This window comes from Dicentrarchus labrax, unplaced genomic scaffold (genome assembly GCF_905237075.1).
Source record: "Dicentrarchus labrax unplaced genomic scaffold, dlabrax2021, whole genome shotgun sequence".
NCBI classification, from domain to species: domain Eukaryota; kingdom Metazoa; phylum Chordata; class Actinopteri; family Moronidae; genus Dicentrarchus; species Dicentrarchus labrax.
In genome coordinates this window covers 13,352,566-13,377,575 of record NW_026136707.1, presented here as the reverse complement: position 1 = coordinate 13,377,575, position 25,010 = coordinate 13,352,566, and the positions used below count along the sequence as shown (strand labels likewise).

The 25,010-nt window shown below is 41.1% G+C and overlaps 2 protein-coding genes across 4 annotated transcripts in view; one reads left to right on the top strand and one right to left on the bottom strand.

Moving 5' to 3' along the window:
* Positions 1 to 2,219, top strand: part of si:ch211-269k10.4 (uncharacterized protein LOC100150242 homolog) — a 12,493-nt gene extending 10,274 nt beyond the window's left edge. For both annotated transcript variants that reach the window (XM_051406827.1, XM_051406825.1), the window contains exons 4-6: positions 877 to 933; positions 1,049 to 1,156; positions 1,256 to 2,219. In XM_051406827.1, the coding sequence (XP_051262787.1) occupies positions 877 to 933; positions 1,049 to 1,156; positions 1,256 to 1,354 (264 nt within the window). In that variant the 3' untranslated portion in view covers positions 1,355 to 2,219. The remainder of the gene's footprint in view (positions 1 to 876; positions 934 to 1,048; positions 1,157 to 1,255) is intronic.
* On the bottom strand, positions 1,950 to 25,010 carry zgc:158766 (uncharacterized protein LOC100009641 homolog). Of its 2 annotated transcripts, XM_051406789.1 has the most exons (24): positions 24,752 to 25,009; positions 19,838 to 20,035; positions 17,489 to 18,728; positions 14,020 to 14,223; positions 13,269 to 13,392; positions 12,764 to 12,857; positions 12,163 to 12,249; positions 11,790 to 11,906; positions 11,395 to 11,493; positions 10,983 to 11,125; positions 10,739 to 10,877; positions 10,456 to 10,578; positions 10,178 to 10,342; positions 9,031 to 9,902; positions 8,020 to 8,269; positions 7,611 to 7,700; positions 6,758 to 6,982; positions 6,347 to 6,517; positions 6,063 to 6,240; positions 5,861 to 5,977; positions 5,180 to 5,458; positions 4,388 to 4,614; positions 3,285 to 3,354; positions 1,950 to 2,304 (listed from the first exon to the last, which is right to left on the bottom strand). In XM_051406789.1, exons 1-23 carry the CDS (start codon positions 24,818 to 24,820, stop codon positions 3,310 to 3,312), a joined length of 5,256 nt encoding a protein of 1,751 aa, XP_051262749.1. In that variant the 5' UTR covers positions 24,821 to 25,009; the 3' UTR covers positions 1,950 to 2,304; positions 3,285 to 3,309. The 2 variants fall into 2 exon arrangements, with proteins under 2 accessions (XP_051262749.1, XP_051262750.1); XM_051406790.1 differs by lacking the exon at positions 3,285 to 3,354 and having other exon boundaries at positions 24,752 to 25,010.

Sequence of the window (25,010 nt, the reverse complement as noted above, 5' to 3'; positions counted from 1 at the left end):
AGTGTATCCTAATATACACTAAAGCCACATTCACAGTTTATAATGCTCACCCAGCTCTGTTCTACTTAGCTGATCATCCCACTGGTCTCTTTCCCTCTCAACTAGCTGCTAGCATTAGCTTTAGACTTTCTGTCCTTAACTTGCAAGCTGAAGTTTAAGAGGCATTTTCAAGAGAGCATTTTTAAAAATTATCCCAGATGCTTAGCCCGGCAGGGAGTCAACTTAAACCTGGCGGAAACCCTGATATGCAATGCTAACCCAACTTTTAACTTTACTGGCTAGCTTTGAAAAGCTATTCCCACAAGACGTAGCGAGGTAGCTCCTCCTTAAACATGCAATAGGCATCTCTACCTAATAATAGAACTTAGAAGAGGGCAGTTGAGTGTTTTTCCACCCAAGAGGATAATTTAGTGTATTTTGCCTCCCAATAGGACACTTTAGCACGCGTATCGGTTCCCTAGAGGACACTTGAGGGCAGTTTAGCACGCGTTTTGGCTCCCTTGAGGGCACTTTAGCACCGTTTTGGCCCCCCTTGTGCACGCCACTGGCGTCGGATATAGCCCAGTGATGACAGCCTTCCCTGCACAGTCTTAGAAAAGCTTATGTCCTGCAGATTTGACTTTTGAAAACTAGAGCCAATAAAAATGTGGGACCTAATCTCAATATGTGGGACGTGGGACATGGGATACAAATGCGGTGCAGTTCCACCTGGTCACCATACTTATAGTCTCAAATTGCTTGTATTTGATGATAAAAAGCATACATTAAGTAAAGCAGATACAAGTGTTCAAGAAAGAGTTAAACTAGATGTTACCACCTGTCTTTAATACTTATAAAGTCAAACAGCTCTCTAAGCTCCATTCTTCTCCTCTGCAGTTCATCATTGCTGGAATTGTTTCCAACCTGTTGTTCAAATGTCCAAGATTACTACCTGTAAGTACAACTCAATACAAGACCAACAAACAACACATTACAGTCAGTGAAGGAGATTATTAGCTGATTCAAATTGGTAAATAAAGTGAAGATTAATGTATGGCTTATGTTCCAGGTGTCCATCATGGTCAACTGTGGCTCTATTATCATGGCAGTAATTGCATGCTGTCTGATAAGTGTTGACCTGTCTTACTGGAATCCAGAAAATGATCAGCATATGAAGGTAAGACAAAATGAAACACCTCATATTTAGCAATAGATATCGACATGTATTTACTAATTTAAAACTAATGAATACTTGATCATCTCTTTGTTTTGACAGATGGAGCTGCTTGTGCTTTTTGTGTTGGTGCTTGAGGTTCTTCTCTCTGCAACCCTCTGCTTCTGGTTCTTCAAAGAGAAACGTGCCAAATCACCATGATCAAGTTGTTTTAACAATTTGAGAGGAAATCTGAGAATTTAATACTTTAAATTAACTGTTTCGGTACCATGGAGCTGCATGTTAGTGCTGAAAGGAAGTGTCTGTATTAGCATATGTTTTATGTTTTTTGTACATTGTGTGGCTTTCTGTAGTGTTTCAATTACCTATATTAGAGTTGAAAAACTCTGCAACAGCCTAGGCTGTGGTCTGATCTGATGTTTGACTTGGGCTGAGAATACAAGACTTGTGGTAAACAAAATGTCAGCTTCTCTCATGCGAAAAAAAACCCGCTTCTTTATCCTCCTCAGTCTCTGTGTAACGGTAGCAGTGGGTCTCATAGGGCTGTTCTATCCGTCAGTCCGCAAGGGTCTTATGTGTGGTTTTACACTCGTGCTTGGTTATCAGTGGAAATATCTGCAACTTGTTTTCAGCTGCATTCACACTTTCAGCTGGTTTCACATTTAGAAAGCTTTACTGAACTATGAAGGATTTGTTTATTGTTGGCTTGGTTTTTGTTTCCAGCCGTTGCAATCAGTAGCCACTTAGTTGACTTAAAGTCAATCTTAACTGTGCCAAAGAAATCAATACAACAAAATGTTTTAAACATTTTAATAATCTGTACAAACTTGTCATAACATTGTCTGGATTGATCTGCCTGCTATTTTTTTGTTTTGTAAAATACATAATAAAAAAACTCATCTACAATATAAACATTAATTCATACCTAGTTAAGTAAAACAAATGTACAGAACACTGACGTACCATTATGGCAGTGTATATTATGTGTCAATTTCCAATTTACAGTATCAGAATGAAATGTCATATAATAGTTGCGCTTCCTTGATTAAAGTCTTAGTGCTCTGCAGCTGGACTCCTCTCATTTCCATTTCCTTGTCCTGATATTCAAACTGCTGTGGCATCAAGTAGCATTCAGCTTGAGGATTTCACAGCTATGAAGAAACAAGGGGAAAAAAACATGATTTAGAAAAACATCTTTTCTACACATTATGCACTCGTATTACTTTACTTGAGTCAGCATGCAGTATTAATGTCAGTCAACTAATAGGCTTTTATCAAAACATCTAAAAGAGCAAATGTGCTTTTTGATTCTTTATTCTCTGATTACATCTTTAAAAGCCACATATTTTAGTATTTATGACTACTTTGGGGTCCTACTGGTTAAAAGTTGACCATACATTTGAAGCAACATCTACACACGGGGGATAATAAAAATGTAAGGATTTTAAGTCTTTAATTAATCTAGGTCCTACAACAAACAGCAACACTGAAGTTCTTACTTATTTCACGTCTTCAATTTGCTTAAATGTAACTATAGATGAGGCTGAATTCTGTTCAGTAAATTTTCTACAATTTCCAGTTAATATAATTTAATGCTGTTAAATGCAATGTTATATTTTATGCATTTACTATTTTAATACATTTAGGTACAATAAGTGCTGAACATTGAACTGATTTGAACATTAGAAACTAATAACATTAACAAGTACAACAGTTTGTTAAAAAACACAAAACTCAGGAATTAATGAAAAACTCTTTTAACCATAAATGCATTCCAAAGCCCCAAAACAAAGGTTGTAACAGAGCATGCATGTGTTCAAACATACATAAAACTCTTGAAAACATATATTTCATGACACAAATTTCACTCTCATGTTAAACGGATGCACAGAGGAAAATGAGGAAAGGCACAAAGAAACCAAAGGAAAAAAGGAAAAAGAGCCAAAAGTTTACAAAGCAAACCACCCATCGGGGTGAGAGCCCCCGTAACCCATCAGGACACACTGCCATGCAGCACAAAACACACCAAAAGCACACAGATTAGTAGTCAGGCCACAGGCTCCTCACAGTTGTTAATGAGGCTGTGAAGGGGACAACACAGATGTCCACTCTGGTGACACCAGTTACTTACTGAGCTAAAACCCCTCAGCTCTGAATCAGACCACAGTAGAGAGGCCTAGTGCTATGTGAGTGGTCTTGCTCTGGTAAAAACAAAACAGCAAAAAGGTGGTGAGGTGGTTTCCTTTAAACACTGGAGTCTGAAATCCAACTTAAAATATACCAGCTCATTTAAAAAAAATAGTTGTCCCACACTGGTTACAGTTAGCCTCAGTCAAATCGGCTTGTGTAGTTTGTTGTATTTCAATATAGCTGTTAATAAGAACACAGTATACACTTGACAATGAAAGTTCCACATTCAGATCAATGTGTGAAAGAAGAGAAGAAAATATTGTCTTATAAAGACTTTTGCAGATGACAGTTTTCTCTACATGAATTACAGATTCATGTTAAGACCTAGACATTTTTAATGTATAAAAGTCAAACATGTTAAATATAATTGCAATAGCTTTTACAGGTCTAACGTTTACTCAGTGGGTAAGAGATATAAATCCTAAACTTCTTCATATGACCAGATATCAGTGCAAACTTGAAATGATTTTAAAAATCTATAATCACTGCCAAATTGGGGTTATAATCAGGCTTTAGAATCCCAGAAATGGTCCCAGAAAAGATGGGAATATTTTGATTTCACTGTTATTTTATTGACTAAAAGTCCAATGACAGAAAGTATGAGTGTTCATAAGTTTAACTCTTCACTGTTAATCTGACAATCTACAGTATAGACAGTTATGGAATAACTAAATATTATCAGACAGGGATCTAACCAGGGGACAATATCTGATCAAATATGTGTCTGTGGCCAGATATGTATCAATTTGGGGGTCCTTGACACCAAAAACGTTATGTGCAATATATGCATACATATGGCCCCATTATGCATACAATAATGGATCCAGAAAAACAACAAAAGATATGAGTAGGGTACAAAAAAGAAAGTACTTCATGTGGGACTTCAGAGAGACATATAAATATATAGAGATATAAAGAAATATAAATAGTACCACCACAGCTACAATTAATCTCATAATACACTCTCATGAAACATGATGATTTTAGCAGTTCTAAAAAGAAGCATATATAAGAAGATAATAAGGAAGATAATCAAACACTCACTGCTGTGATGAAATTGGTGTCCTGGGGTTGGAGGTCTTCCTCTTTCTGGAATATTGAAGGAGACACTATGGAGGAGGGAGGTGTGGAGGAGCACAGGAAGGAGGGGGGCTCATTGTTGTTGTATGAGTCCATCATGATGCTGGGGTGCCCTGGTATAGTGAGAGTACTCAGCCCTGTTACACTGTCTCTGGAGGTACACTGGGAGGATGTCTCTGAGCTCTCAGTGACTATCACACAACACAGAGAGAAAAAGACATTAATACTGTCACACTGGATGCACACAGAACTTAAATTTCCTATTGAGGCAATGTTTCCAGGAAGATAGGTCCATGTTACCTAATGTGTCAAGGACTTTGTGTATTCTTAAAACTCCTTTAAGTGGCATATGAAATGTTCAGACTTTGGCAACTCCTAGTGGTAGCAGCAAAGAAGACACTGTATATATTTTTTCCCTGTTTAATCATTGCTGTTGTATCATTTTATCACTATAGCTCGTTGTTTTACCTTGAAGCACTTCTCAATTTTAATAGTGTTTATCTTTGCTTCATTTATTTTCTTGCTCAGAAAATACTTGGGATAAAGCACAAATGAGCTGCTGGTAATGTACCAAAGTTCCCCCCAGAAAGTTAAAAGACAACCAATAGTAACTATAGTGGTTGTGCTTACATTTACCCAGAATTGTTCTGTATCTGTAACTTTTTAATAATCAAAATAATCACAGCTGCCTACATTCGCTGACATTCTTTAACTTATGGGCCTTATGGTTTCTACAGCAGGAAAATTTCCACTCACTCATGGAGGGCTGGCTACCGGTGTCCTGCTCCAGCTCATCCTCCTCTATGCAGTCGTAGGGCCACTGGGCAAAGGAGGGAACACTGGTCATTGGGTATGGATGTGTGTGTGGGTGAGAGGGTGAGGAGTAAAGATGAAGATTGAGCGAGCCCAGCAGGGAGGAGGATGACTGGCTGCTGGAGGATGAAGTGCTGCTGTTGGAGATAGTGGAGTGAGGTCTCTTGAACGAAGTGGCGTGTTCAAACGAAGGCACCGCGATAGACGCCCTGGTCCTAGACTCTGTGGGTAGAGACAAACACAGTGAGCTGTGAGATCACAAGAGGGATGAAAAGTGACAAGAATATATGCAAATTCCTGTGGTTGTTAATGATCATAATTAGGGCATGAATCTTTTTTTTACAGCATCTCCATGAAAAGAGGAGTCATGTAAAATAGTTTACTGCGGTTGTAATGACTGCATATGAGTGCAGCTTGGATAACACTTCAAATACGGCTTACATTCAAACACCTGTTTACATTCAAAACAGCCAAGTTTTTGTGGTTTCAGCAAAGAGAAAAATGTTTTCTGTCTGCATAATTACAAGGTGAGTGAAGATGCAACAGACTGGAGAGAGGGGGGGAGTCAGAGAAAAAGGGAGAGAAATAACAAACACATACATAATGTGTATGAGACAAGCTCACCTGACCCCTTCATGATATAGTCAATGGCTCTGTCACTGATAGCAGCATCACTTGGCTTGATATCCATGAAAGGCTTGCTTCCAATCCCCATGGACACCATCTCCTGCATGCGCAAAGCTAGAATCCAGACATGTAAATCTTTAATGACATAACCTCCTCTGAATGTTGATGAATTAATAATCAGAACAACAATTGAAATCACCTCTGTTTCTGAGCGCCTGCCTCCACAGAATCTTCCCTATGATAGCTGTCCAGACAGCCTTGACCTCTGCGGAGCTGGCTTGGAGTATGAAGGTATCCTGTGACTTTCTCCGACGAAACCAAATCTCAAAACGCAGGCCGCTGTCGCCAACATTTTCAGTCATACCTATCTCTGCGGTCTAAATAGAAAATAATTGGAAAAAAAAAATATTACATTTACTGACATTATACAAGCAGTGTATAGCAGAAACTGACAAAAAACCTCCTCAAACAATAAATTCTTACTTTGAAGGATTGTTTATAGATGTAAATGTCGTATCCTCCTTCGATCTTTTTGGTCTTGCTGAAGAGGATAAGGTCTTCAAACAAGAAGACGTGGCGGAGGTATTTCCTCCGTCCACACCAGACTATGAACTCATCCTGGCAGCGCAGTTGACCCTGCTCTTTTAGGTTCACCTGGAGAGGAAGCACGACCGTTCACATGCGTCAGAGAGAACAATACAATTCCTGGAGGGATTCTGACCTCACTCTGCTGAACACATAACAAGATGACCTCGTATTCAAAAATAGTGTTAATGACCTCTGTCTTGCCAGATTGTCTTTAAGTAATGTTAAATAGTATTTGGCACTGATGTATGCTGACATGAAAATATTCACTATAGCAGCAACATCATGTGCTCATGCAATACTACTTACATCACAGCCCCGTATAGCATCCATAGCCAGCAAGTCGTTGCCATGGCGAAGCTGAAACTTGACCATCTCCTCTGCAGTGCGGAGGTCACTCAGTTCCTGCTCCTGGGATTGACTGCACTCTTTGATCAGGTCTTTGAGCAACAGTGCATATTTACTCATCCTCTGGATGGGCTTAAGCAAGTAGGACGCCAAGTCCATCTTGTCTCCGAGCTCCAGCTGCTTATTCTAGATAGAGGCACAGTAAGCATTGCTATGGCATTAGTGATTTTTCTACAAATCAACAGTCTTTTTGGTGCGTCATGCAAATTGTAGGTCAATCCTGTTTTCTTGTTTACTGTTTATTAACTATTAGCTGATTGGTGTTGATTCAGAGCACCTGTGTTGAGTGTTGGATATGTTTAGAGCCCGACCGATACTCATTATTTTAGTATGTATTTAATATCAATATTGCTAATAGTTTAAATGAATACATCAGCCGATAATTCATTTTTCAACATAATCAAACATGGATTCCTTACACATGCTTGATTAAGTATTGTGACAAGGATATGAACTGTGTGGCACTGAGCAGATTCATCTGCTGAGAAAGAACGTAAGAAGTAAGTTGGACCTTCTTAAATTTTTTTGCATTTCTCTACCTAATAATTTCTTATAATTTAGTGCAGTCATATAATCCAGTAGATATGTGATTAGCTAAAATCTTCCATCAATATTGGTCATGTAAATGTGTATATATTTTTGTGATCCATTTAGTGTATGACCAAGTCATCATGTTTTCATTTTGAATTTATTTTAAATTTTGACTCTGGGACCTGACCATTGTGAGAGATGTAACCAGAGTTTCCAGACGCACCTTAAAGAATTCGTTCCCATGGCTGCTGAGCAGAGTGTCCGACTGGGGCTTATTCTTGCTGTACAGAGCATACATTCCAAACTGATCCTCCTGCACACAAGATTAACAAGTTACAACACTGACTACAGTAAAAACTATGCAGACATTTCAGTATGCAAAACACTACGAATTACAACTGTAAATGTAATTTATGAGTTCCTCCATCAATTTTATTCTATATATAACGTGTGTGATAGTATAATCTTGACACACTAAAAATATTGTGTCCTAAGTTGTTTTGGAAAAAGTCACTAACTACGGGTCAACACATAATTACAGTCACTGTTATTAGGAGACACTGGACCTGAGTGTTGTTCTTAAGCTGTCAGTGAGTTGCTTCAGGGCACATCGACTGACTGTCTGAACTCACGTGTCTGAGAAAACAGCTACTGATGGACAGTGGGGAGTGGGCGCATGACTCCAGGTCCTTCAGGAAGTACTGACTGTGGAAGTCCCAAAGTTTCTCCACATTCCCGAAAATTATGCTGCGCTTCCCCCGCAGGTCCTGGGGCAAGTCCAGGCGCTCCATCTCGGGGAAATAGTGCTCAATGATGTAGCTGAGAGAGCGAACGTACTCTCTCTCTGTGGAAATCATCTCATCCATGATGTGCTGCACTTTACTGGTGAACAAAAAGACATGATATGGTTTGAGACTAAGAGTATTCATGTTATCTACAGTGCATTGGTATAATGATAAATATAATACCAAATAAACTTTAGGTAATAAATTGTTTAGTTTTGGCGATCGAGTAATCGATTCGTCATTCATCAAGCAAAAATCCAGGATTTTCTCAACATAATTTCATTTTAAATTAATATTTTGGGGTTTTGGGTTGTGATACAGAATAAGCAATCTAAAGATGTCATCTTGGGAAAATGTGATGGGTATTTTTCATAGCTTTCATACAATATAGTCTAAATGGGTAACAAACTACCAGTAATCAATAATCAAAGTATTAGATGCGGCCCTAATCAGTATGAAGACCACATTATCACCATATTAATAAAAATATGACTATAACTTAGACATAATAGATCTGGGGGTAGACAAAATAACAGAAGTAGCAAAAGGAAGGGACTTTGACTACAACTGAACCATATTTATCAAAAAAGCTTCACAAGACTGTTTGTATAAAGATATGTGTGTATGTGATCGATTTCAAACAGTTAACATTTTGTGGGATTTTAAACCACTCCAATAAATCAGCACAGTTTGTATAGCAGTTGAGAAGGACTGAAGACAAAGGGTGATTTTACTCACAAATAAGACATGAATTTCATGAAGTGTTCATGCTCTATATACATATATATACACATTGTTTTAATAAAACATACATGCAAAGTAATATCCCAGTTTGTGTTTAGTGGATCACTCTTTCACCTGCTCTGTTTCTTGCCATCTCCGTCACTGCGTCTATTGTGGACCCTGGTGGGTGTGGACATGCTGCGGCTGCGCCCCAACGCGGGGCTCGTCACATCTGGTCTCTGCAGTTTCTTCTCTGCAGACACGTTATTAGCCACCTCCAAACCCTTGATGTACACACCGGTGTAGCCATGAATGTGACTGACATCGGAGTGACCACTGTCCCTTGGACTCAGCTCATAGCTCATGGTCTTCTTCATGATCTTCTTCATTGGCTGCTTGCGGAGGCGGGCGGCCCCGGAGTAGACGGGCTCCGAGTGGCAGGAGATGGTCGAGTCGATGGTGCAGTCGCTGTCCGTGTCGTCAAACGTGGATGGACTCTGCCTCAGTTTGCTGTCACAGTCGGTGGGGAAAATGAAGTGTGAGGAGGAGGAGATTGAACTGCTGGGGCTCTTAGAGAAAGGCCCAGCAGAGTGAGGCTTGTTGTCCTCAAAAGTTAATGGTGTAATCGCCCCAGGTAAAAGCGCACATGCATTCGCTCCATGCTGTTCTGTACTGGCAAACTGACTTTCTGCAGTCTTCAAAGAAGCTGGTGTATCAGCGGCTGTGGGGTTCGGGGCTGCTGTCTTGGCTCCGGCCAAAGTCTCTTCCAACTGCTGTTTGGTCTGCTGACATTTGTGCCACACTGTGTTCCACTGCTGCAGCTGCTGAGGACTCTCCAGGGAGAGCACCATGTCATTGAGGGTGCTGAAGTTGTCCATGGAGAACTTGGATGCCTCTGTGTAGTAATCCTGCAGGATCTGTACCACAGATGAAGAAAGTCTGATACCTGTATTGTCCAGACTCAGCTGATGGAAATAGTCCTGGCAGTGGTCCATCCACTGGTTAGCCTACAGATTTATAAAAAGTGATTAATCTTCTATTTTTTTTTCATCATAGTTGGAGAGAGACATGGTTTTCAGTCATGAAGGAGTTATGCAGTTATTATGCAAGTATTGTGCATGATAATAAATTGTGCAACTTTTAGGATAGGACTTTTAGTCATAACCCTTACAGTCTTGTATGCTGTCATACTCCTTGTAAAGTTCTCTGTTTTAAAGTATATGCTCAAGTAAAATGTAACATAACTTCTGACAGGATATTAACATACATTTTTAATACTTACTGAGTCATAGAATTCATACAGGTGGGTTAGGATGTCTATTTGGGCCTTCCTCTTCTCCACTCTGCTTAATATGGAGCCCAGATGTTGCTTAAAGTCCAGGAGAACAGAACCTGGAAGGGACTCTGGAGACTCTTTCACCAGCTGTAGGCCATGCCTCTGCTGGTGCTGTCAGGATAAGGACAAAACAGATCAACTTAGCCATGCTTGTCTTTTAAAAATTAAATTATACATAGGAGATGGTCCATGAGGAATCTAGAAAAAAGTATGGCACTATTTACCACTGACTCCTGCAAAAACTGCTCCAAGCTCTCTCTCATCTCCTTAATTTTGGCCGCAGACAGAGTTAGCGATTCCAAAGGTGTGAGTTGCTTCTCTCCCTCTCCACTGAACCACAGTTTGATCTGGAAAGAGAAGGGGATTGTTTATTGATGTGAGTGTCCCATTTTGTCAATCGAGAGAGAGAGAGAGAGAGAGAGAGAGAGAGAGAGAGAGAGAGAGAGAGAGAGAGAGAGAGAGAGAGAGAGAGAGAGGAAAAGCAGCAGTGAAATTGTTTACGTTTACCTGTTGTGTTTGCTCCTCAAACTTGCGCACCTCCAGCAGGCTCTCTAACTCTTTCTGAGACTTGTTGGATAGGATCACAAGCTTATGGACTTCTTCATCTACTTGGTTGTACCGTGCATTCAACATATCTACAGCATCTCTAAGTGAACAAAGAAAACAATAACAGGGTGAAACAGGTTTATTTTAGTATCACTATCACTTATATTGGCCGTTGTCGTGTGGTTAAGAAGCCACCCTGCAGTACCTGTAGTTTTCATTATCACAGGCCTCTTCCTTCCTGATGCGGGCGAGGACAGTGCCTCCTTCTAGTCGCAGTCTGTTTAGGCGCGTGTCATCTAGTACACACTTCATGAGATGCCTCTGCTGTTCCATCACCTCAGACACCTCCTGAACCACAAAAGTAAATAAAATCAAATGAGTGAATACATTTTCAAAGTGGATGTCATCACAAATGAAGTGGGGTGTTTCAAACTCAAAACAAAATCCTGTCTAAGTTATTGATTTCAACAGGCACAGAGATCATGGAAGTTAACCATAAAACAAACTGCTGAACTGTTTACTCCAGTTAGGAGGAAAGAGGCCAGCAGAGAGCTATTGTGTGTCAGTGGAGACACATAAATCAGTAAGCCAGACTGCGTGTAGGGGGTGGGTCTGACCTTAGAGGTCTTCAGGTTGCCGCTGTTGCTCAGTGTGCTGATAGACTCCTGAAGGGAGGAGATGGCTGCGCTACAACTCCTCGCAAATGGTTCAGTTTTCTGTGTGAGAGAGAAAAAGAGATGGAGGGAGATTATTAGCACTAAAAGAGTTAGAACATCGGCAATAGCTGGAGCCCCTCACCATTTCAACCTGCCAAGAGAAGCTATTTATATCTCTACCCAACTTTGGCAAAACAACAAGTAATATAATTGTCTTTTCTTCTTTTCAACAACAAGCATCTAACAGTGTGAACTAAAATAATCTATATTTCGAAAGGTATCCCCACCCTCGCCTCGTAAATGTACAAATGCGTTTATATTGTTGGCTACAGTCCAGCCACCTCAGTTACACCCACCTGCCTGAAGTGGATCCAGTGGTTGTGGTCGTAGTGGAAGGTGCCCTCCAGGTCTCGTGTGAGCTGGGTTTGGTCGATGTGCTTCAGCAGGGCTTTCAGAGATGACAACGTTTCTGTCTGTGAGAAAAAAACACAAACTCCCACTCAGATCTCAGGTTGAGTGTATCTGTTGTCCCGCATCAAAGCTACCGTAACATTAACTACCCACATGGCAATTCTTGCTCACCTCCAATCTGTGTCATCATGGCCTATAGCGATGAGATTAGATAGGAATTCATCAAATCTCAACCCAGATTTAGCCCATAGATTTTGCAATCAACAACATGAATACAACACATTATTTAAAATACCTCTTTATTAAGTCTCTATTTACCTGTACATTGATGTCTCTCTCAGGTTTGGCGGCTGCCTCCTTGTCCACCAGGAAGAGAACCGAGTAAAGTGCATTTGGTAGTAATGCCTGAGAAAAACGTGCACAAGCAATTTTGATCACTTAAAATGAAAAAAATAAATTATAATACAGCTAAACAATGTAAAATGCATATTTAAAGTGACATATAATGTATGTGTTGTGGTTTAGAGAATTATCGTCCTTACATCAGTGAAAAACTCATCATCATAACATGATGATATGTCTCTTGCAGGTTGGCTGCAGCCAGCCCTCTCCCAGTGTGTGGTTAAAAACAGACAAGTAAGCACAGGCTTCCCCACAAGAGCCCTGAGGCCAACCTTTTTCAGAAAAATTTCTTGGAACTGCAGTCACTACAAATTCAAAGGTGTGCCTCTTTAAAAAACCAAACAGTGTCAGACACTGAGAGGTCAAACAATAAGAAATGTGTAAGGAATGCTATAGTGTAATAACTCCGCCAGAGACATAGCATTACAGCTCAGAAGACAACAAAGATTTAGCAGGGCCTGAAAACTCTTTGGGCGTGTGTTTCAGTGTAATTACATATTTTCCACTGCGGGCTCACCTGCAATTCAGACAGAGATGACAACAGAGCTGGAACAGGCTGCTGCCTCCTGCTGTCTATTATAACAGATAGACCTTGATCACTCCTTTCTTTCCTGAAACCGAAGTATTACAATCAGTGTGCTTTCTGAGACAGACAGTTCATTGCTTATACTATATTTTGTATAAGCTTAGAGATTGATACTGTCTGATAAATAAGGAAAACCTGAACACAGAAGTCCAACAATTTAAATTACCTTTGAAATACGTTGATGTAACACATTTATTTTACACTGCTTTACAAAAAAAACTAATGTACAATCACATAAAGTGTAACTTGACAATAGTGAAATATTATTTCTCTATAAGCTCTGAATAACAGCTGCAGTGTAAAGGAATATTGGAAAACTGTAAAATGTGTTAACACAGTCTGCATGAGACGCTAGTCACGTTTACCTCGGGTGTTAAGGGACAGGTGTGAAAGTTGTTCTGGAAAAAAACAAAAAACCTGAGTATGCGTGACTTACCGCAGCGTAGAGTAATAGTAGCCCAGTAAACAGGTGAGGTCATTGACCGTGCAACTCTCACTAGCCCACACCTGAGCTCTCGTGCACACCTGCAGCACTGCCCTCCCACTGCGATCTCTGTTTCCTGGAAGAGAGAACGTGGGCAGGGGGTCTTCACTTAGCACTCACATGTCTACTATCACTCTTTAGGTCAAGAATGTTTAAGCTTTAAGCTGTTTGGCATTATCATGTCAAAGTTAGCCTCTAAATGAAGACAAGAAACTAATGTTGCTTAGAGCAAGAAAAGTACTTAAACTAAAATATCTATTAAATGAAAAAAGAAGGGGCAAACCAATATCCTGATAAAAGAACATCCAGGTTTGTATTTCAGCCTTTTTCCACACAGTAAACACAGTACAGTATTATCCAGAAATAAGCAACTAATATTGTAGAAACTCAAAATTCACACAAAAGACCATTTTACTATTTTCCAGCAACATGTGATATTACGAATTTAATAACAAAATTATAATGATTATCACTGATAATAGTAGTTAATAATCAATGCAAATATGTTAGGTTATTGTTAAATGATGTTGATCTTTAACAATAAGGAATTCACATTCAAAAAACACTGAAAAGAGATGATTTATATATTCAATGTGTGAGTGAAACATGATGCAGTAAGACTATTAACTACTGTGCTTAACATACCTATAAGACAAACTGTTGGGTCAAAATAAAAGAGGTTGATATCAGCTGTGTCCCCTACCTGGCAAGATCACAGCACCCGATGTGAGCAGCTCTTGATTGACCTCTGACACCAGCGTGGGCAGGGATAGGCGACTCTCATAGGAAGAGCTTGACACTGAAGCCAGCCTGATAGCCGTCCCATTGGCAGCTTTAGGACTGTGTGACTCTTCTCCACTATGCCTGTGCCGCCTGCTCTCGCTGCCGATGGTGTCATCACACTTTCCTGTCGAAATGATTATAAATAGTGAGCACAAATCTGGTAGAGTGTCTAAGCAACATTTACTAAACAATAATTTTACTAAAATACAGCACAAGCAAAAGAAATTACAAGCTTCCTTTCACCTCAGTCCTTTGTTACCTAATGGTAACACCTCATGAAACAAGTGTGTATTAGTGGGGCGATAGATGAGTTCACACTGACTCATCATGGAGACCAGGTGTTTAGTCAGCCTGACTCATGGCTAACTGTGCCATTGTTAGACTCTCATATTTTGAAATCCTCCTCTTCAGCCTTTCATACCTCAAGGCTCTGTTTATAGGAATGCTGCTCCTGACATTCCCAAGTTCTACCACGGTTAATAGACTTGATCCTATTCCTGAGGCAGCGAAACAGTGTGCAAATCATCACATATCTCTGTATACCTGACTGGATTCAATGTGCCTTGACCAAGGAAGAACGTCAACAACTGGGGTAAAATTGACAGCACAATATGCACAGGATACAGTAGAGCTGCAACAATTACTTAATTAATTAGTTGAACGACAAAACATTAATGGGTAAATTTGATAACCAATCAATCATTTTCAATTTTTTCAAGCCAAAATGCCAGAAATTCTCCGTCATACTTCATAGTAAACTGAATACAGTCGCTTTGGACTGGGAAATCGATTAAAATAAATAAATGTCAGATTCATTTATTCATTATCATTTATTTTATATCTGGTATACTCTTATGTCTACTAGTGAACTAGTTCCTTCCATTAATAGGCCTGAGAATAAACATAAAACCATGACAGGCCATTACTTAACCAACTCTGCACATAGATCTGCGGTTATGGATCTGTGTCTGATGGACACCTGTTGTGTGTTGACTTTTTAAACAGTATGAGGCCTCTTGTATTGTCCTGCTCCGTTCTGTGACAGTAAACCCTCCTAGCTCAGCCTCTATTGTCTTCAAACAGTCGGTGCATTTCCTGTGCGACTGTGTGGCCAGGCTTGTGTTTGCTGCATGTTTCCTAAATTGCTTTGTTTTCAGAGGAAGTGACAAACGTAGAGTAAATCCTCCTGAGTATTGTCCTGTGTGAAAGTCGTTTTTTTGTGTAGTCTGCGGGACACATTTTTAAACTATCAAAGAGGGTAAATCTGCAGTGGTTGCTGGAACTGCAAATTAGTGCTCAAGTAAATCACAGTGGATGTGTTCTGATATTGCTAGTACTAGATAGTAGATCGTTTTCTGGTTCATAGTAATTCAACCTTTCTGGTGCATTTTTTCAGAGTGGTGTGACTAGTGCAAGTTAGGTCTTGTGTTTCTGGACTGAATGGACTCTCCAAAGACAGAGGCATCAGTTTGAAAGGCTTTTTTCGTGGATCCCTAGTGGCTGATTGATTCACAAAGGAAACTTTTGTAAATGAGGCAACCCATCTGGGATCAGCGCAGCCCCCAGCCCCAAAAACACTGTAGGGTCATCTCATTGTGGGATGCTGGGGTCCCTGTGGTTGGTTTACAGGGTTTACAGGATCCTTTGTTGCCTTTGAAATGTCGTTGTGGGAAACCTGCTTTGCAACAGCTGAAACACAATCCCCTCTGAGGTAATCTCAGGAACGTAACAGTGATGTGATTTAACTACTGTATATTTGCTGAGTGGTGTTAAATGAACATGATCGCCCTTTATTTTTAAAATCAGTACTTAACAGACTCAGCTACGGTCTGGCATTGTCCAGGGTTAGATTCAGAGATTTAAATAAACACAGCCAGTGTTCATCTCTCATTTCAATTCACGGAAGAAACTGTGTTTTCTAAAAACAGCATGATTCCCTTGGTGGTACTCTCACATTGCCGCTTTCCTTAGCTACCCTGTATGAACCAACATACACATACAAACGAAAACAAGCCGACAGCGGCAAAGAAAACACAGGGTTGTGACTAAAGTTCTGTTTCCAGGGTAGGGCTATACCTGTCGCCTGAACGTGCCAAAGAATACACAGGGGTTTTGAAAGGCAATCTGTCACCATTGACAGCTTAAATGCTTCAGAGTTATGAGCTGTCTCCAACTGCATCCACCTGATGAACTGTTGTAACCAGTCCTGCTGCAGGGTATGATTATACACCGCCATTATCTAGCTATTAAGATCGAAACTTGCACACCCTTAGGTTGTGTTGTTTGATGAACGAGAAATGATGAGCCATGGACTGTCATGATGACCCAACCAGTGTTCGACAAAACCCGGTTTGTCAATACTGAAGAAGTTTAAGGTTCTGTAAAAGAGCATGATACTAAAAGAAATTTGTTTATACACATAATACATCAGTTTTCACATATACTATACTGATTTTTAACCACCACTAAAAAAAACTGTATAGGCCTAGAGGAGGAAGTATTAAAATCACTTACTTTAAGGATAAGGCTGATATTATTCTATATTTTTTTATTGTCAACAAATCCCATTTAAGTCCAAAACCAACATTGTGTAAATCTGTCTCTCAATACCTTCTGCCTTCCCTTATGTCTGTGGCACTAAACCCAAAGCCCGCTCATTCCTACTAAAGTACTGCTTAAAACAACAACAAACTTGCATTAACAAATATATATTTTTTTTTTTTTTAAAGCCAAGCAATCTCTAAAAACAGCTTTTAGTAAACGTTGCTCAAACATTAGAAATAGTGCATTTACTGGGGACTAATTTCAGATAGTGTAATGAGTATTTATGGCAACAGCATGGTGGATATGGGGTTAAAATAAACCACAGTGCCATTGTAATGAAGGAACATGTCACCCTGTACTCAGTGATGTAACAGCCAAAGTTGGGGTCTGTGGTACTGAGGAAGAAACTATGCCAGGCTTTGGCTACACAAGAAATACTGTAAATGGGCCCTAATACTGTAAATAATATACATATTGTATAATAGGTTAATTATGAAGGATGCAGTGATATGTGATTGTTATTTTTTTATTTATTATTTTTGATCTGCTTAGTACTGTAAATACTATTGGTGTTCATATGTTTTGTCATATCTGCAAAGTAGTAACTACAGCTGTGAAATAAGTGCAGTGAGTAAAAAGCACAATTTTTACCTGAAATGTAGCTGAGTAGAAGAATCAAGTATCTCAAAACTGTATTTAAGTAAAGTGCTTGAGTAAAGGTATTTAGGTACTTTCTATTGATGGTAAACAGACAAGGCAGTGGCCTGTAATATGATTAAGAGTAACTTATGTGTGATATATTTATTGCAGCAAAGGGTTGAAACAGTTAAATCAGTATCACATACCTGGCTCCTCTTTGCTGCTTCTCCTCTCAGAACCAGGAAAAGCTGCCTCTATATCCAGCTTCCCAAAACGAAGAGTGTAGCCATTCATCAGCTTTTTGGGGGAGATGCTCACTGAGCCTCCAGAAGAGGATCGTTCCCGGTGGCCTTTAACCTGGCCTGCCTTGTTAGTTCTCTCCAGTGACTTTGAACGCCTTTCTGCCCGTCTCTCCGCACTCCTCAACCCCCTCTGTAAGTAAAGTAAAGGTGTGCTGGGCCTAGAGTCATCCCCACTGAGCCATCCCCGGCTACCCAGCCTCCGAGATAAGAGTTCTCTGGAGGAGGTCCGGGTATCGGGGCTGCTGCCTGGTGTTAATGTTCTCTCTCTTAAGCCAGCACTGTGCTCTGGGCTTTCCTCCAGGATGGATTCAGAGCTGGACCCAAGGCTCATGGGGTTCTGCAGGGCCTCCATGTAAGATTTCCTGAAAAGCCTCCTGCTCTCAAAGGCTACAGAGTCCCTTGGGAGGCGGCGTCGAAGGCCTGGGTTACTGAGGTCCGTACTAAAAGAGAGCATTTTGGACCCTGGTCCTCTCTCCCTGCCACCACTATCCTCACTCCCTTGTCCGATCCCACACTCTTCAGCGGATCTTTCGATTTTAATGATGGGTGTAGCAGTGTTCGATGCACTGACACCGTGGGTCTCACAGCTGGAGTCCATGTGGTTTCTGTTTGGGGAGGTGGGCTCAGAGAAGATGGAGTCAGCTCCCTGAGAGTGCAGGGACTCTCTGGAGCTGCGGTGGCTGTCCAGAGTCCCTGTGGATCCGCTGGTGCTGCAGGTGCTGAGATGGCCGCGGAAGCCACCCCTGCTGCAGCGTGCTTGCATGATGGCGTCCGACGTGCTGCTGACAAACAGTGGGTTGACCACGTTCTTCCACGGCGTCCTGTACACAGCCGTACCAGTGGTAAGCAGACAGTTCTGTAGTGGGTGCAGGTTTCGGTCACGTGTTACATTCTGCAAGAACTCAGCCGTGAAGACGCTGCCATACATGCTCTCTGCGATGGGGATTTCTGTAATGGCCTGCCCACTGGCCGACAAACATTTTATGACTAGCTTGGCAGTCTTGCGGCCTAAAGGAACTATCTGAAGGTAGAAGTCTCCTTGCTTTAGTCTCACTTTGTGCAGAGGGGCAAGCTGCAGGATGACTTTTTCGTGGATGCAGAGAGGCCACCCCTCATGATAGAACAGCAGTCCTCTGAACCTCACCTGAGAGAAAGCACAGAAGTCAGTCAATACCCCCTTCCATAAAAGATTATTATAATCTCTGTGTCATGGCTCAGCTGTGGTACGACTTGCATCATTTCGACTGACATCTGCAAAGCTGTGTTCAAACACATGTTTAACTTTAATGGAGAGGCAAGTTGTTTTCATGGGACGCACTGAATGAATCACTGTCAGCGATCATTCGACTAAAGAAGAAAACCTGTCTGATCAGGCCTGGTTTCATAGCAACCACAACACAAATCTCCACTGTGACAGAATAAAAACAGACCCTTATAGCAAAGACACTGTGCTCAAGGGTTGGCTTTTTTTTATCTCTTATGAATGTCAAGACAAAGACTGAGGATGTGATCTTCCTCTGAAGCCTCTCATATTGCCTGCAATACAAAGACTCTCATGCACGGCAAGCTGTTCTCAGGGGCTAGGCTTAGGTGAAACTATTGCTCTATGGCTATCGTCACAGTGTAATCACAGCGGAGATGAATACAGAGGAATAAAGTTTCAGTGCTTTGGTCGTAGCGCTCTAACCCACAGCAATCAAAGCTTGTGAGAGAGAATACTGAATTTCACTTTGGACCCTAGAGTCCATGGCAGCCTCTCAAACAGACCACAGTTTCCCTATTCAGAGAAGGATGGCTGCTTTTCAGCTTGTTTTCTGAACAATAATCAACTCTGTCTCAGTCTGATGCTCCCCCTTCCCACTCAGCAAAGATATTCACACTCAGCAGCACTGTTCTCACATTCTTTTGTCATCAACATCACAACATTTCACTTTGCTTATCTTTCTAGATGTTTTAAGTGTTTAGGGAAGTACATGAGTTACATGGCCTGACACACAGAAACATGTTTTAGTGAGGCTTGCAGTCTTTTTTTCTTGTTGTGTCCTCACTACCCCTCTCTCAACCTTTTATTTCCAACTGATTGAAGGCCAAAAATGAGATCAAACATCCAATAGTCCTACAGGAAATCACTAAGGTTAGTACCGGGTAAATCTCTGACTATGTTGTAACTCAAAATGAAATCTAAAATAAATCACAAAAGGCATTAACGGATTCCTCAATTTAACCTCATGTGCACGTCTAACAACAACTCACACAGGTTTCTTGTTGGATGATCTGCAGGATCGTCTTGGCAGGAAGCAGGAAGTCAATGAGGCAGCGGAGGCCGTCTCCTCGGTACTGCCTTTCCACCACACTGAAGAGCTGCCACAGGACTGTCGCAGCGGTGGCGGTGAAGGGTCGGTACAGGGCCGACAAGGTGCTCTGGATACAGTTGTCCAAAGACTCAGCGTCCTGAAAGAAAAAAAAGAGCTGGATTAGGTTGGATATCTTTTATCAGGTGAAGCTTGTGCTGAATGTCTTATGGTGACAAGATGGCTGATGGCCACATCACAGGCCCCTTTTCCCAAGACAAAGCAACATTAGAACATATGCTATATTTACATGGGAGCAGCAATTGAAATGCAAAGAAGTGAAATCTAAACAACACCAGGAATCTACAGCCATACTGCCTTCGTGAGGCTGTACATGGGCTGTAAGATTTAGCATGCTAACATGCTCACAGTGACAATGCAAACGTGCTGATGTTTCGCAGATATCATGTTTGCCATGTACACCATCATAGTTTGGCATGTTAGCATGCTAGCATTTATATTGACATTTGAATTGGCAGTAAACACAAAATAAAGCTCAGGCTGATGGAAATTTCCTAACAAATGTTATGGCAATCAATCCCATAGCTGTCAGGGTATTTCACTAAAAGCCAGAAATGTCAGCCTGCTGGTGGCATTTGAAGAAAATTTAGGGGATTACAAAAACCTCTAGGACCCCTGCATGTCTACAAAATGTCATGGTAATCCATTAAATTGTTGAGATATTACAGGCTGGTCCAAAGTGGTGGGACAGAACAACCGGCCGACCAACACAACAATTCTTAAGAGTCGCATCGCTAGCATGGCTTAAAATATCACAACTATGACCAAATAACAAAGTATCTGCTTACTGTACATGTATTTCAGCTAGATAAACATATGGTTGCACATGAGTACTGAGCATGATCCCACTTAGCCAGGAAGTTTGAACATGACAGGAAATGTCAGCCATGATGGTCTTTCCATCAGATAGAGGGGAAACACCTGGTGGGAGTGACGTCACTGTCAGCGGACACAAACAGCAGAACTGGAAAGTCCAGACTGGACTCCAGTTGTGGCCGGGATGGTGCAGTGTTACCCACCAATAACAATATGTCATTGCTGAGTATTATCTGACCCCTGCATGACCGAGACCAGCATCACCTGTCCCCACCAGAACAGATGACATGTCCCATACTGTTAGCTACAACTTTTGTAGTCTACATCTGGGATTACAGCAGTCCTTTATGAGGTTGACCTGGTCTTGTACTTATGTTCACGGTTCAGGCTATGACCTTCCTCTCAGCAGTCAGCGCCAAGGCCAAACATCCCTCAGCTATCTGTCCTTCCCAAATGGAACACAACAGTGGAAGAGAGACATCTGCCTCCAATGATAACCACACAGATAGATAGCGATGCTAGGGAAAGTCCCACACTATGACAACTGTGTACCATATTGAAGAACGCAGGGGGTTGAAGACGCAGCTCCTCACAACTTTTACTTGAATGTCCATGCTGCATTTACATGACAATACAAGCGTGTAAAAAAAAAGGATGCCTACAAATCAAGAGATTGCCTGTGCTTAAGTGAATTGAGCCTGTCAGACGGCCCATGATTCACCCTTTGTAGGATCTGTCCTGTTGATCTAAGCAGCTCAGCACCATCAATTAGAGGAGAGTGAGTACAGTTCAGTGCATTGGTACACATGCCACGAATCTACTACAAGGCACTCATTGTGCACTCCGCCTCTCTAAGTGGTATGTGCTGTACAGTGTTGGTGCCCTGAAACAAAACGCCCACCTCCATTAGCAGTCAGCCTGCTTTTAGTGAGACAAAAATGTCTCTGGGCATTAGTCACTGTTGCACCCGGGAGGAGAAGAATAACATGGTGTTTTATTGGAGGAACGCTAACAATGGGAGGAAAGCCCTCACTACATAGTTAGGACAGCCCAGCAAGTTTCTCTTCAGGTTCCCAAGGCAGAAAAAAACAGCAGTGGTGACAGAGGTAGTGTTTTGAAGAATAACTTCGCAACATAGCATAGATCTGATTGGTAATTCAATGCTACAATATGGACACAAAAACTGCACATATCTGAACAATAGCTGCGTAACACAATGTTTACATTCAGAGTAGTGGCAAATATACATTACATTATCCCTGTAGATAATATCTCATAGAAGGTACAACATGTATAGCTTTCACATTGTCAGAAAGCATGAGAAGCTTTGTGTCACCTGGCTAGTGGGAGACATATCTGCATGTCTCAGCAGAACGACTGAGCTTAGCCACCAGAGTTGAGCTTCCCATCCGCTCTGACCCACAGAGGAATGCAGCGTGTATGGTTGTGTATGTCTAGCCTCAGACCCTCAGCCAGGACAGGAACAGATTGGGTAGTCCCACCCTTTCTGATACCAGGTCTTTGTAAGCTGCCGCCAGTGTGATGGAAGACTGAGGTGGTAATTAATGGCTTCAAGCTCCAGGTGGGACACTTTAGTCCATGCCGTCAGTAAACCAGCTGTTTAGAAGGTGCACAGAGCCAATGAGTAAACTAAACAATGGGGTTTTGTCTCTCGATGAAATGGGTGAACATATAGGTTTGATTCTCTTTAATATTAAGGTATGTCTGAGTTAATAGTCTGAATAAACATTGCAATTTAAGTTAAAGTTTGTAAGATACGAAAGAGCTGTTATGTCTTGTGTTTTTTAGTGTTTTCAAGTAAATTATATAAGAAACATCAAATATGCGAAATGCTTCATTAGCTCGTAACTCTAAAAGTACAGCACCTTCTAAAGCACACACTGCAAAGTGGAAGAAGATTGGTGGAAAAAAGAGGAAAGCGCTGCATCACAGAGAAAGAAAGAGTGAGAGACCTACAGAGACAGAGAGAGAGTGAGCGAGAGGTGGTCACTGACACATTTAGTGGGTCAGGGACACAAAAGGCACTGCCTACCAGACCTCCAGTGGAGCATGAAGCCACCAGGGGAGTGTAACAGGAGAGCCCTGGAGCCCCCATACAGGCTGCTCACTAACCAACCTACTAACAACCTCAAAGGCAGCGAGCTGACAAAGGCCACAGGTTGCTCAGACCTGCCCCGCTGCCAGGTGCCAGGACGCCAACAAAAGAGCCTAGTGAGACCTTAGCATCGAGCCTGCAGTTTGATTCAGCTTTTGATCTGCACCAACAGAAATCCTATCTTATGAGGGGAGGAGAGACAATAGATCTGAACATTGTACGAATAAGATCTAAAGCATCAAAAATACATCACACACAAAAAAAACATCTCTGTGTATGAACACTGCAGAGCATGCTCTTCAGCTCTCTTCATTTACACTTTAGTAAATGTTATAATGTTATCTCAGCAGATAAACTTTAACCCCAAGAGGCCCACACTGATTGTGTGACAAACACAGCTGGGTCTGTGAGGTGACAGTGAGATCAACAATAATGGAAGTCTGGGGGTGATAAACTGGCCCACCCACTTGTCTACAACAAAAGTTACTATTTTTAATTTTCCTTTCATTTACATTCATGGCTAAATTGAGAGACCAAGAGAAAAATCTAATCACAGGCTATGTTGTAAAGTGTAAGGTCTGCATATTTTATCAAGCGTGCCTCGTTACTGTAAAAAGTATTACACAAAACTAAAGATGCAAGCTAAGAGACAGCAATTTTTTAAAGATAAAATCAAACTGTATGCTAATGGAGTATTGGGAACAATTTTACAGATTCCCACGCTGGTTATCAGAAAGACTTGACTTATGTAGTCAGTAGGAAACTAATGACTCTTTCTACAGGATGTAAACAACATTGACAGGATATTGTTCCTGAGAAGCCCTGAAAGTCTTCACTGACCCTATAGATATTGCACTGTATAGCACACACACATTAACACAAAGGAAAGCCCATCAAGAAGACAAAAAGTGAAGGGAGGTCCTTCAACCAATCAGAGCATTGATGAGCAGTGACAGAAGAGACAAAGGAGACTAACAAAGTATGTTGATACCCCTGCAGGGTAAATATAGCATGGGTGCATACCAAAACAAGTGGCAGGACGATAAAGGAAACTGACTATCAGAGAGAATACAAAGTTGTGTATTTCACTGTCCCCAGAAAGATAGATAGCACATTCATCAAATCTTGTTTTCATTCTTTGTTTTTCTTGCAGATAAAAGCCCACCATTCATTTAAAATCCATTGATGTCTTTATACACTGAAGAAATACATTAAAGATTTGAAATATGAGTTCTGGTCTCCAATTCCAGTTTAGCTCCCTGTCAAGACTGCAGACCTATTTTGTATATTAATCATAGAGACTCATTATATTCATTTGTAATTGTTATTCAATAGATGAGGAACTCGTTTAGGGGCCATCAATGAGGAATTACACTCCCAATGTCCTTCGAAGTGATCACAGAGTACTACAAACAGGCAAATATCCGAAAGCAGCAGCCGATAACATTTTGCTGAGAATGCAAACATACACACATTTACTGTGGCGTATTAAGTTTCTTTCTGGAAAAAAGAAAGCAAATAAAGGCATGAAATTACTGAAACTGAATGAGAACATACCAAGAAATAATATAATGCACAAACACTCTTCCTTCCTTCTCCCTCACGTTATGCATGTATCAAAAGCTACCTGCTATGTTTTGGCTACAGAGCAAGAAGTCAAAATATCATCTGTCTACGAGCTGAGACAAAAACATCCATCCCTGTGAATATGCACAATAACATATGCACAACACAGTCGTTGAAGGTTCCCAAGAAGCCAGCTATACACTAAATACAGAAGACAAACAAAAAAACATTTAAGTTAAAACACATGGAAAAGCACACAGAAAGAGCAACATCACAGGACATATTTTAAGCTCGTACCTTAATACTCAGGTAGTTGTCACAACTCCGGGACTTTGCTCTGGAGTGCATTTTGCCCAGTGACAGCATTTAGGCACCAGACAAAATACCAAACGACAATAAATAAATTAGTGTCATCAACTCCAAGCACTTAAATCCAGTGTACAATCCACTCTGTAGGGGCTGTGAGTCATTTCTGTTGTATTAACAGGTCCCGTGCCTTTTTCTCTCTCTCCAGCTCTCTCTGTGTGCTGTGGTTCAGGCAGCTGGAGCAGACTAA